The 12,526-nt window shown below is 54.9% G+C and overlaps 1 protein-coding gene across 8 annotated transcripts in view; it reads left to right on the top strand.

The window, feature by feature from the left end:
* Iqsec1 (IQ motif and Sec7 domain ArfGEF 1) overlaps positions 1-12,526 on the top strand; it is a 336,067-nt gene that overhangs the window by 301,569 nt on the left and 21,972 nt on the right. For all 8 annotated transcript variants that reach the window (XM_045153616.1, XM_045153620.1, XM_045153618.1 and 5 more), the window contains 2 exons: positions 8,097-8,388; positions 8,851-10,097. In XM_045153616.1, coding sequence (XP_045009551.1) covers positions 8,097-8,388; positions 8,851-10,097 — 1,539 coding nt within the window. The remainder of the gene's footprint in view (positions 1-8,096; positions 8,389-8,850; positions 10,098-12,526) is intronic.

Raw genomic sequence — 12,526 nt, 5'->3', positions numbered from 1 at the left:
TGTCTGCCCAGCTCCGGGCAGCAGCTGACAAAATGGAGAAATGCTGAGTGTTGGTTCAGTAAGCAGAGCTCTAAAAATAGCCTGGGCTCTTAAAAGCCCATTGTTCAGAGCCCTATATTTTGCTATGTACATAAAAGCTACTTCTGGAGGCCAGGTGTGGGGCCATCCATGAATGCTGCAGTCTGTGGGCCAGAGCTGAACTGTACCACATCCCTCCCAGACTGAGGCCAAGGCAAAGTCGAGTCAACAAGGCCCAAGGCCACTGGGCAGCCAGAGGAGGCTGGGACCAGGGCAGCGTCCTCAAAGGTGGTGATTGGGCTGTCCTAAGGGCCTGTGGCCACCTAGGCTGAGAGGGTTGGAGGGTGGGTGGAGGTCCCTTCCTGAAGCAGACATGGGGGTGGACCAGAGTGAGCCGTGGTCTTCCCAGAGCAGGACTCAGGCTACAGAAACTGATCTTGCCTGCAGCCTAGTTTGCTGGGGACTGGGATCTCGCCAGTTTGCTGGTCTGTTCTCCTGCCCCCAGAGGAAGGCTAAGTCCCTCAGGATGGGGTCTTGTCTAACTTGACCTCAGGTAGCCCAGCCCTGCCCAGAGCCTCCCTGCTGGCAGCTCCTTCCAAGCCCATATACTCAAGTCTCCTCCAGCTTGAGCACCACAGCCTTACCAGGAACCCTGGGACCCTTGGCTCCCTTTTCCTTCTCAGAGACAGTTTCCCACAAGTATCCCTCCCTACTCCCACCCCACCACGCACAGCTTCTGCTGTGAAAATGGCATGTGCAAAGGTCCTGGAGCAGAAGTCAGTCTGCCAGGATTGCAGAGGAACAGCTAGGAGGCCAGTGGGAATGAGCTAGGGCTAGCCTGCCCCGGGAAGCGTGGCTGCGTCTTACAGAGCCTTCTGGGTCACTGTCTGTGGAGCCAGTGAGTGCAGAGGAGGGACATGGCTGGAGCTGAGCTTCGAGGGGATTGCAGCTGTTGCAGGGAAAAGAATAGGGTGACGTGGAGCACCCAAAGGCTCAGGAAGGGCCATGTGCTAGGGCCAGGGAGATGAGGGCCAGGTGGTCTCAGCTGGCTCTGCTTTGAAGGTGCTCAGAGACAGGCAGGAGGGAGGGTGTGGGGGAGACAGTAGCTGGATGAGCGCAGGAGCTGGCTCCCTCCTGGCCTGCCTCTGAGGAGTCTGTAGTCACCGTGGGACATAATTACTAGCTCCTCTGAGATGATCTGTATTCCCATTCATGTAGACTTAGGAGCTGGTAAAGCAAAAACCCACCTGACCCTCATGCCACCTGCACTCAGCTGTACAGGAGAAATTCTGGATTGTCCAAAGAGCACATCACCTTTTTCTTAAGGATGTTGCTCCCGGTTACCCAGCCATGCTGAATGGTTAGCGTGTATCGTTGTGCCTCCTAGAGACTTGGGCTATATATAAGTTCATGACAGGGCTCTTGCTTCTTCAAACACCAGCATTCCAGGGCACATACTGTGCACTCTCACTGCTCCTTCAGTCCCCTGTCTGGATCCCCCAGATGTGCTGTCCTGCTCCCCATAAGAACTCATGATCCCCTTTCCTAGGCTGTGTCCCTCCAACTCTGCTGGCCCACAGTCTTATAGATTCTTACCGTCCTCATTAGGAGGGAGACCCCACAGATCCCATGGTGACCAGCAGGTCACCATCCTTGATGGAGATGCTGCCCCTCCCCCACCAGAGACAGGTGGCATGTGGATGGCCTGCACTGGAGTGGCCTCCCTCATTGGGTAGGCAACTGTCTCTCACTGCTCCCTTAATCCACCTCTACTCCTGGACCAGGAGCCTGGGAACATTCCAGAGTGGAAAGGACTGGAGAATGACTTGGAGTCAAGGTCCAGCTCTCTGTGTAGCCTCTTAAATGCAGTGTGGCAAAGCAGTGTGCCCCAGTGGCAGCAGTGTGCTTGACTCCTCAGGGCATAGCTGCCTAGGGCCACAGGAGTCCAGGAGACTGATGTTTCCAACAAGCCCTCCCCACCATGAACAGCCTTCCTAACCCGAGCGGCCCCCTTCCCAAGTCAGTGCTGCTCATCCCACAGCTGCCCCTAAGCCCCAGGATTTCGTGGAGAGAGAGCTTCTCTCAAGTTGTGCTGAGCTTGCCCTGGCTCAGAGGACCTGGTCCTGGTCCTCCTCACTTCTTCTTCAGGCCCTGCCATGGTGTGTGTCATCTCTCCCCACATCTGGGACCCAGACAAAAGAACAGGACCCACCCCTCTGAGACAGCAAGACTGCCCCCTCCTCTTCTGGGCCAGCAACCTCACTGCGGCCCTAGCAGTAAAGGACCACACAGAGGCCCTTGCAGGAACTTGTGAGGTCTGAGAATGGCGGTTCTGGCCTTCCTCTCTGGGAGGCTGGAGGCATGAAAAGGATAATGACGTATTTCAGGAGGCTATTTGGCTCTGGTCAGTGCAGACTATTTGGAATTCAGCCCATGATGCTTAGCATGGACACTGACCACAGCTGGGCCTCTCGGATGGCCTGTTTTGAAGAGGGTGGCTCCCCATGGGATATGGCCTCAGCCAGGTTATCACTCCCCAAACAATACCATGTGGTGTATATGTCCATAGCATGGCACAGGTGTTTGCTGTAAGCCATCTAGAACTGACGCGAGCTTACAGGAGGACATAGGTAGGGCCTGGTCACCTGCCTTGAAGGAACTTGAGCAACCTTGGGTTTTGGTTATCCTAGGGAGTCCTGAAATTCATGCCACAAGGAACCTGAGGGGTGACTGCATATCACCCTGCCCCTCCAGGAAGCAAGCACCAAAGTACCAAGTACATTGGGGTCCACATGTCTGGGCTCTGGAGCCAGCGTGCCTCTGTTGGCTCTGACTTCATTTGCCTGCTGTGTGTCATTGGGGTTGTACTTAACTAATGAGATGAGGATGGTAGAGAGGAGTGAGTTTTGGGTGAATCTTAGAATCTAGCTGTAATGACCTCAGCTGTCTACCAGCACATCATCAACATGGGGGTGAAGCAGGTCTTTGCTTCTACCATGTCCCCTTGCCACTGCCCAGAGCTGCCTCCAACTAACATTTTTCTTGAGAAAAGTCATTCATGATTTCACAGGCCATAATTAGAGGCATCCATGGCCAAAAAGCCAAGGCCCCAACCCCCACCTGGACTCAATGAAGCTAGAGTCAGGACTAGGGCCAGGATGTGGCATCTGCTGGCTGGCAGATCCCCCTCCTTCCAGCCCTTCAGTCCAAGACAGAGCAGTCTTGCAGGTCTCGCCCTGGGGTCCAGCTCTCCAGCCTGGAGGCAGGGCCTCGGAGAGAGCTGAGCAGCAGGCAGGCGCAGGGTAGGTAGGTGGCCTGCCTGTCTGCCTTTAGCCTTTAGCTGCCTGATGGGTCAGTTGGACCCTTCATCAAAGAGAAACCAGATAGCCATCAGAGAGCTTTCCCTTGGTGAGCCAGGTCTTCACTGTGTGAAGGATGTCACTCACTGTGCTCAGGCAAGGTAGGGACAGTGGAACAGAATGAGCACCTATCCACAAGTAGCTCCAGGCCCTCACCTGCTTCCAGCCCTTGTGTCTTTTGGACACGAGGAGCTTGACTCCTAGGGAAGAACAGCTGTCTACCGCACAGCCATATTATTCCTGTGTGCTGTGGATGCTGTTCAAGTGGGAGTAGAGCTTGAGCTCAGAGCCCGTCACAGCCCCTCAGAGGTCACAAATGCAAGTGAAGATGATAGATTCAGATGGGCCCTGTGGAGCTGGAGAGACTGCCTGTTACACCTCCAGAGGCGGGGAACTCACTTCCTACCTCCTTGGGGCCATGTGGAGCATAGTCCCGTCCCCCCTCCCCCAGTGTATCTTCAGCCTTGGCTTGTTACTCTTTCAGGCCTAGGCTGGGACCATAATACCCTAGAGCTGCTTTCCTTCTGATCCAGCTGCTCCAGCTCTTGGTAGGAGACATGGTGTTTTTCTCCATCTCGCTGTAATTTGGGCTGGCTCACTGAGTAGGTCTCCCATGCCAGCTGGGATCAGATGTAGGCAATGCTGTATGGGAGGGGCTGAGGCCCCACCCGCCATCTGTAGAAGACAGTCTGTGGTCAATTAGCAATGTCTGCAGGGGTCTGGGGATGGGTGGGTGAAGGGTCCGACACCTTTACCCTGCCCAGAGCCATCTTCTGCAGTGCTATGACAACTGCAAGGGACTATTTTAGCTTCTGGCTCTACTCATTACAGCCACAGGCTCCTCAGCTGTGTGGCAACATCAGCACACATCAATCTTACTGTCAGCTGAAACCTCTCCAGGTCTTTCTCACTGGAGCAGCTGTCAGGTCAGGTCTTCCCCCATCTTGACATTTCTCTGTGTGAGATAGAATTAATTGCAGTCCCTTTCTGATGGGTGTCGAGATGATTTTCAGTCTCCCATGCTTAGGCACTACACTACAGTGAACATCCTCCGGTCTTACCTTCTAGTTGAGTGTCTGGAAAAAATGATGACTGAACCAGGAACATTTTCTGAGATGTGGGCAGCAGCCACCCAACTGCCATAGAACATTGCAGAAACTGAGCTGCTGGGGACTGTTGGAGACGTGGAGCAGGGGCCCCAGCCCATTCCTTCATCTGTGTGTGAGCCTAGAAGAGAGATGGTGAATTGTGGCAGGGCGGGGGGTTGCTATTGAGGATTCACCTGGATGTTCAACCCTGTCTTGTGGGCCAGGTCTGGGGGAGAAGCTTCTCCAGGGAGCTGAAAAGTGGGTAGGCGAGATAGTAACTGGGTCAGGGAGATGGAGGCTGGTTTAGCTGTTGTTTATCCAAAAGTTCAGGCTGGAGAGATATACACAGACGTCCCCATGTCCTGAGAAATGTATCATAAGTGAAAATATACATTGACAGTGCATTGAATTTCTCACAAACCCATAATAAAGTAGAACCATCTGTCCCTCCCCCCCCCCCAGTAAACAGTGAACCTCATTTTAAAGCCACTCTGTCCCTCCCTACTCTGAAGTCGAAGTCTCTGTCATTCTGGGTATGGTGGGACAGATGACTGTGCTGTGACATGGGACAGTTCCCCTTCTCCCAGGAAAGGTAGGAGTTGAGCCTTTATCTTCAGAGCCTGAGCTCCTGTTGGGAAACTATCCTGAGTCCACTAGAGTGGGGTGACAGCTCTCCTAGCTGCTCCAGAATAGCACTGCCCATCCCAGTCCAGCCAGTAGGTCTGAGAGCCTTTTGCCCACAGACTTGGTAGTACTGGCCTTCCCTCTCTACAGCCACCCCTGGGCTTTTCTCAGTTCAGATGCCACCACTGAGAGAAGCCCTTGTTGGCATCTAACGCAGCGCCATCAAGATGGTCCTCGAGGTGCGAAGGGAGTAGTCCCTGAGTTAGCTTTCTCCTGGTGCTGCTAGAGTCCTGTCAGGGACTACCTCTTGGGTAGATGTGATGGAGGGTGTTGACCATGGTGGGGGTACTCACTCAGAAAGAGGTGGTCAAGGGCAGGCCATGCAACCTCACCCCCCTTCCTGTAGGGGAAAGGTTGAAGAAGAGACCTGGCTCTTTCTCTCTCGCATGTTCTGGAACCTGCAAAACTGCTGGGTGAGATCACAGCCCAGAAAGTGCCTGTCTGTTATGCCTTTATCCCAGTCTTGTCCCAGATGCTTTTCCTCACACCTGAAGTCACCCCCAAAGCATAGATGATACCTTCTGTGCTCATGAAGGTGCAGCTCAGTTGGGGGCTGCTTCTCTGTCTTCAGCCCCTCTTCCACAGCCACAGCCCACCAGACTGTGGCCACTTCCAGGCTTGCAGGCAGCGTAGGCCCAGCTTGCTCCCTAACAAATAGAAAGGGGCCATTCTCTTGGTCACTAGAGTTGTCTATTCTCTACCCTGGGTTTGTGGATCAGGCACAGCATGGTGAGTGAGGCCCTCCCTTCCCTGACTATGCCTCCTTGTAGCTTAGATGAGTCCCACCGGCCACTGAGGGGCTTTGGGCCTTGCTCCAGGGACTGAGGGAGGCCTCATCTCTGCTCCTGCTGAGTCAGCTGGAGCCAGTTTGAGATCCCTTATAAGGGGCTGAGAGGCACAGCCATGTTTCTTCTTGCTTAACACCCTGTTCCCATCAGCCTGTTACTTGCACACAGATTCAGCCCCTGACCAGGACATGGTCCAGTGGAGGGGGCATGTGGGTGTGCCTTGCCGCATATGCTGACCAGCCCAAGTGAAGCAAGGCAGAGCAGGGAAAGGGCTGGGAGTGTGGGTCCAGCTCTGGGGTCGGGCAGCCCTGGGTGGGCTTTCCTGAAAAAGACAGCTGCTGTGTCTGTGTCTGCTGAGAATTGATGGCCCAGTTCTAATGAGACTTGTTCACACCTTCATGAGAGCTGTCATTCTAGGCATGTATTGTAAGGCACTGGTTTAAGCTTTAGCAAGACAATAGGATAATTTAAAAATCTGCCAGTTCCCCCTATACCATAGACTGAGCCCAAAGGATGCTGGAGGGGCTCAGGGGCATGGGGTCAGGTAGCTCTTGTGATTCTGGGAGGATTGGGAAGGTTGTTTTCCTTGGACTAAACCACTGACACTGTGGAGTAGGAAACAAGCTTGGAAATAAAACTGAACTACCTGGATATACTACTGACAGGGAGTGGGGGCAGAGGCAGGCAAAACCCTGTGTCTTTGAACGCCTGACTCAGGTCCTTCCCAACGATAGCTTCTGTCAAACCTTAGTCCCTGGAGGCCAGCAGCAGCTGCTGGCACAGAAGCCCTGTCCCTATACACAGGCCAGAAAGCAAGTGGTAAGACCCACTGCCAGCCCTGGTGCAGGCTGGTCAGGGTCCAGGGCAGGTGGCCTCAGCCCTCTCTGCTGTAAGCTCTTCTCCTCAGGCCTCCTCAGCAGCGGGGTCTTGCCAGACCTACAGGAGTGTCAGGATTTAAAGTGGTGCTGGGCAGGCAGGGGTGGCCAGCCAGCTGTGGCTGCTGAATGCAAGGCGTTTCTGTTGGTCTGAAGCAGGATGTTGGAAAGGACTGCAACCTGGGTGGGGCCATTTCAAAGATCTCTACCCTGTCCCAGGACTTAGAGGCCTTTAGAGTCCCTGCCAGCCCTGGGTGGACTTGTCTCATAGGGACAGAGAGCCTGACAAGGGGTGAGCAGTTGTGTTCAAAACTCTGAGAATCATTTTCCCCTTTCTCTTTGTCCTTCACTGAAAAGCATCAGCAGTGGAAATCAGTGTGCACAGAGTGGAGTGCTGTATACTCATTGGCTGGGATGAGTCAGCCCGCAGCCCCTCTGACCCCACCAGTTGGCCACAATCTTGCCCAGCTTGGGGATACCCCGTGGGGCAAGAGGCAGTGAGGTGGAGGGGCACCAGTCTCAAATCCCACCCACTGAACTTTAATCCCAGATCTGTGGGGCCTTGGGCTTGGCTTACAGACCTCAGTCCTTACCTGTACAGGAATGTATAACACTATTATGCAAAGGAGGAATTGCTAAGACTTACAGAAAATGTTTGTGCAATATGGTGTTTGCTTCCAAGCCTGCTATAACAAATACCACAAGTGGAGGCTTAGCCAATAGCCATTCATTATCTGCTGGCTCTGGAGGCTGGAAGTCTGTGATAGAGCTGTGGGCCTGTCTGCCTTCTCCTGAGTCTTTCTCAGGAGAGATGACCCCCTTCTCCCTGTGTCTTCACATGGTCTTTCTTCTGTGTGTGTCCTGAGCCCCCCGCTTAGAATGCTACCAGTGTGGTTTTATTAGGGCTCACCCTAGTGTCCCTGTTTAACTAGATTACAAATACAGTCATGAGGAAAGTAGACACAAAACCTGTGGTACTTGTAATCCAGATGGCAAGCGAGAGGGTGTCAGTTCCTTACTCATTGTTCATTGAACACCTCCTTGGGCCAGGTTCTGCTCTAGGGCCATGAGCTCCCCAGTAGTCAAAGTTCCTGTCCTCAGAGATCTGGCAGGAAGCAGATGCCATCAGTACAGTATGTCAGATGTAAGAAGGGAGCAAGTGTGATAGAAGCCTGAGGAAAATGCACAGCAGAGAGCCTCTGGCTTCCTGGGGAGGCACCTCCTTAACCCTGCTCCCTAGAATCTGCTTTCCAACTCACAGCACATGTCTCCTCTCTTCTACAGTGTTGAGGGTGAGGCTCCCAGCAGTGAGACTGCCACGTCGCTGGACAGTCCCTCAGCTTACCACCAGGGCCCCTTGGTGCCCAGTTCCAGCCTGAGCCCAGACCACTACGAACACCCTTCGGTGGGCGCCTATGGGCTGTACTCTGGGCCAGGGCCACAGCAGCGCACACGAAGGCCCCGACTTCAGCACTCGACCTCTGTCCTGCGCAAGCAGGCTGAGGAGGAGGCCATCAAGCGCTCCCGGTCGCTCTCTGAGAGCTATGAGCTCTCCTCGGATCTGCAGGACAAGCAGGTAGGTGGGTACAGCCCCTTGGCTACCTGGGGCAAGCAACAGGTTTCTTCTGCCCATTGTGAAGGTCTCAGGTCTCCCCCTTCTCCCTTTCCCCAAGCACACAGTGCCTCATCTGCCAGACACTCTCACTGACCCTGACTGGTTCTAGAGTCCAGCCTTGGTGCACATCTGCTGAAGGTGGGGCCTGCCTTGGGGTGACCATGCCTCAACTTGTCCCTTTGCTTTTCCTTGCCTGCCTCTGCAGAGATGGGAAAAGGGATTTACTATGGGGGACCGGCTGCCTGACGTCCCTTCTCTGGACTCTCTACGTTCTTCATGGCTGGGTTTTGGGGGCTGTGTCAGGTGCCTGTGTCATGGCCCAGCACTAGCAGAGCACACATGTTCTTGGGGCATAGGAGAGGACTGAGGGGCATCTCTGATTGGTGATCCCATGGTCTTATTCTCCTCTTCTTACCCCACTAGGTGGAGATGCTAGAACGCAAGTATGGGGGGCGCCTCGTGACCCGCCATGCGGCCCGCACCATCCAGACAGCATTCCGCCAATATCAGATGAACAAGAACTTTGAGCGCCTGCGCAGCTCCATGTCAGAGAACCGCATGTCGCGCCGCATTGTGCTGTCCAACATGAGGATGCAGTTCTCCTTCGAGGGCCCAGAGAAAGTGCACAGCTCCTACTTTGAGGGCAAGCAGGTCTCAGTGACCAATGACGGCTCCCAGCTGGGGGCCCTGGTGCCCTCTGAGTGTGGAGACCTTGGCGAGTCCACCCTCAAGTCTCCAGCCCCCTCCAGTGACTTTGCAGATGCCATCACAGAGCTGGAGGATGCCTTCTCCAGGCAGGTGAAGTCGCTGGCCGAGTCCATCGATGATGCTCTCAACTGCCGCAGCCTTCATGGCGAGGAGGTGCCAACCCCAGACATCGCGTGCTCACGGGACACCGAGCCCAAGCCAGGCCTTCACGGCATGGACCACCACAAGCTGGATGAAATGACAGCCTCGTACAGCGATGTCACCTTGTACATTGATGAGGAAGAGCTGTCACCCCCTCTGCCGCTCTCACAGGCTGGGGACCGGCCTTCTAGCACTGAGTCGGACCTGCGACTACGGGCTGGGGCCGTGGCGCAGGACTACTGGGCCCTGGCCCATAAGGACGACAAAGCTGACACAGACACCAGCTGCCGGAGCACACCGTCCCTGGAGCGGCCGGAGCCGCGGCTGCGGGTGGAGCACCTTCCCTTGCTCACCATCGAGCCACCCAGTGACAGCTCTGTGGACCTCAGTGACCGCTCAGACCGCGGCTCACTCAAGAGGCAGAGTGCCTATGAGCGTGGCCTCGGTGGGCAGCAGGGCAGCCCAAAGCACGGCCCTCACAGTGGACCCCCCAAGGGTCTCCCACGGGAGGAGCCCGAGTTGCGGCCCCGGCCCTCCAGACCCCTCGAGAGCCACTTGGCCATCAACGGCTCCGCCAACCGGCAGAGCAAGTCTGAGTCAGACTACTCAGACGGGGACAATGACAGCATCAATAGCACGTCTAACTCCAATGACACCATCAACTGCAGCTCTGAGTCCTCCTCGCGGGACAGCCTGAGGGAACAGACACTTAGCAAGCAGACATACCATAAGGAGACCCGCAACAGCTGGGACTCCCCAGCCTTCAGCAACGATGTCATCCGCAAGAGGCATTACCGCATTGGCCTGAACCTCTTCAACAAGTGAGTCCCCCAGTGGTGGGCCTTGGCAAGTCATACCTCTGAGCTGGAGTTGGGCAGTCCACCTTCCCTCCTCCTGTGCGCCTTTGCCCACACCCCTACTGGGGCAGCCTTTGTGCAGTGTCTGTGGTTAGTCCTAGGAACAGAGACTCTGCTCCTCCCCAAGCCTGCTTGGAGGGGTGGCAGATGCTCACAGGCCGGACAGCAAAATGGGGGCTTTGCTTAGTTGGTTTTTTTGAGGTAGGGTTTCCTGGAATTCACCATATAGTGTCAAGCCAGCCTCAACCTGAAAGCGATCCTCTCCCTCTGTCTCCTGAGTGCTGGGATTAGAAATGTGCGTCACCATTCCCGGCTCAGAGTGGGAGCTTTTCTGTAGGGCCCTGTCCAGCACATCTACCCTGTGGCAAGGGAGGTGTGGGTCATAGCAGGCCAGCCTTGGTTATGGGACCCAGGGCTGATGTAGAGCACGGAGGCCTCAGAGCAAGTGAGCAGCAGGTCTGTGTGACAGGGCCCAGGGGCAGAGCTGTGCCTGACGGAGCTGTGCACCAGGCCTGTTGAGTGGCTGCTCCCGAGGGGCAAGGGGAAAGGTGTGTCAGGCAGTCCTGAGAGCAGAGCCAGCAAGGGAAGCGAAGCAGGTATTTAAAGCCAACTATTCTTAGCAGGACCAAAAATAGCAAGGGAAGAGGGTAGGGCCAAGCGTGCCCTTGGAGGGGACCTTGATGGCCCTCAGTAAGCCTAAGATTTCACATTATTTCCTCCCTGGGGTCTCTGGGGTTTGGGGTTATTAGATGGCAGCCTGGAGTGGACCCCTGGGGGTTGTGGATGTGGAGAGTATGTGACCAGCTGCACAGTGGTCACGGACACATCCTGGGAGCGTCCCACAAGGGCTCCCTGAGGGTGGTATGGCACGGTGGAGGCTGGCCACGCCTGGCTGTGTCTCCTTGCTGCTGCTGCTTCTAGACTTGGGCGGGGCTGGAGGGGCATCCTTGGCACATACAAATGGAGTGAGGATATCAGAGAGGCCTGGCTAATGTAGGTGTGGGATGAAGCCCTCCTGGGGGCTGCTAAGAGTGTCTTGGACACCCCCCCTCATCTGACACAAGTGGTGTTCCTACTTCACTGTCTGTGACGTGCTGCATGTAAGGGCCAGCCCCACCGCTGTGTCGGCCAAAGCCCATAGGGCAGTGAGGGGCCCGTCCTGCAGAGCCCGTCTGACTCTGTCCTAAGTTGGCCCTGCTGTTGCTGCACACCGCCTACCTTTAGGGCCACCTTTCAACCTATTATTCTCTGGGGGAGGCAAGTGAGGTCCCAGCAGAGTGGATAGATGGAGACTAGTAGTGGGTGACCGACCAGCTTTGGCCTCGGTATTCTTGATTTGTTACCACTTAATTCACGTATAACACGGATGATTCTGGTAGATAGCAAAAGCTGCGTAGTTCAGTGAGAGTCTCCTCTCAGAAGTTTTGTTTATGGCCCCTGCTCTGTGGCGTTTGTGTCGGGGAGACGGGGCTGATGCTAGTGGTACCACCTTCCAGGCTGTAGGTGTGCTGGAATGCCAGCCCTACACTGCTGTCATGGGGCTCTTGGGTGCTCCCAGTTTCCTGTTGTTCAATGCCAAGGCCAGGTGAGGCACCGTAGCTTACTGTTGGAGGTTTTAGGGAAAACCTTTCACACGGACCTTCATTCCTGGGTTCCACAGGGGGAATGCCCCCTCCCCCATGGCTTTCTAAAGGTTGTTTCTGTAGATATAGCAGTGGGTGTGGATAGGCCCAATAGGGCCTCTCAGGAGGACAGCTAGGAATTAGGGGGTCTTAGGCACTTTTTTGGGTAGTTCACAATTATGCCAGCTTCCCTCCCCTTGCCACTGGGTCTGATAGTGAGTGTCACCAACCCATGCTGCCATGTGATGTTGCCCTGGTCCCTCCAATCAGGTGCAAGTCGTGTCTCATTTCATTTGTATTTCCTGCTTAAAGGTAGCCATCTGTCAGCAGCTCTTGGGCTTCAGCTGTTTGGATTTTCTAGAGCACACCTGTCAGATTGTTTGCCCATTTCCCTATTATTTTCAGTCCTGGGGATTAGCTATAGGCCCTTGCTTATGCTAGGCAAGCTTTCTGCCACTGCACTATTTCCCCAGTCTTCGTTTTACTTTTAAAAAAATATTTTATTTACTTGCGGGGGTGGGGAAGAAGAGGCAGATAGAGAAAGAGAGAATGAGCGTGCCAGGGCCTCCAGCCTCTGCAAACGAACTCCAGATGCACGCACCACCATGTGCATCTGGCTTGTGTGGGTTCTAATGGATCAAACCTGGGTCCTTAGGCTCACAGGCAAGTGCCTTAACTGCTAAGCCATCTCTCCAGCCCCTCATTTCACTTTTTATTTTGAGTCATGGTCAGTGATCCTCCTGCCTCAGTGATCCTCCCAACGTTGTCACT

Source organism: Jaculus jaculus, chromosome 6, assembly GCF_020740685.1.
Source record: "Jaculus jaculus isolate mJacJac1 chromosome 6, mJacJac1.mat.Y.cur, whole genome shotgun sequence".
NCBI lineage: Eukaryota > Metazoa > Chordata > Mammalia > Rodentia > Dipodidae > Jaculus > Jaculus jaculus.
This window is presented reverse-complemented; position numbering and strand designations above follow the sequence as displayed.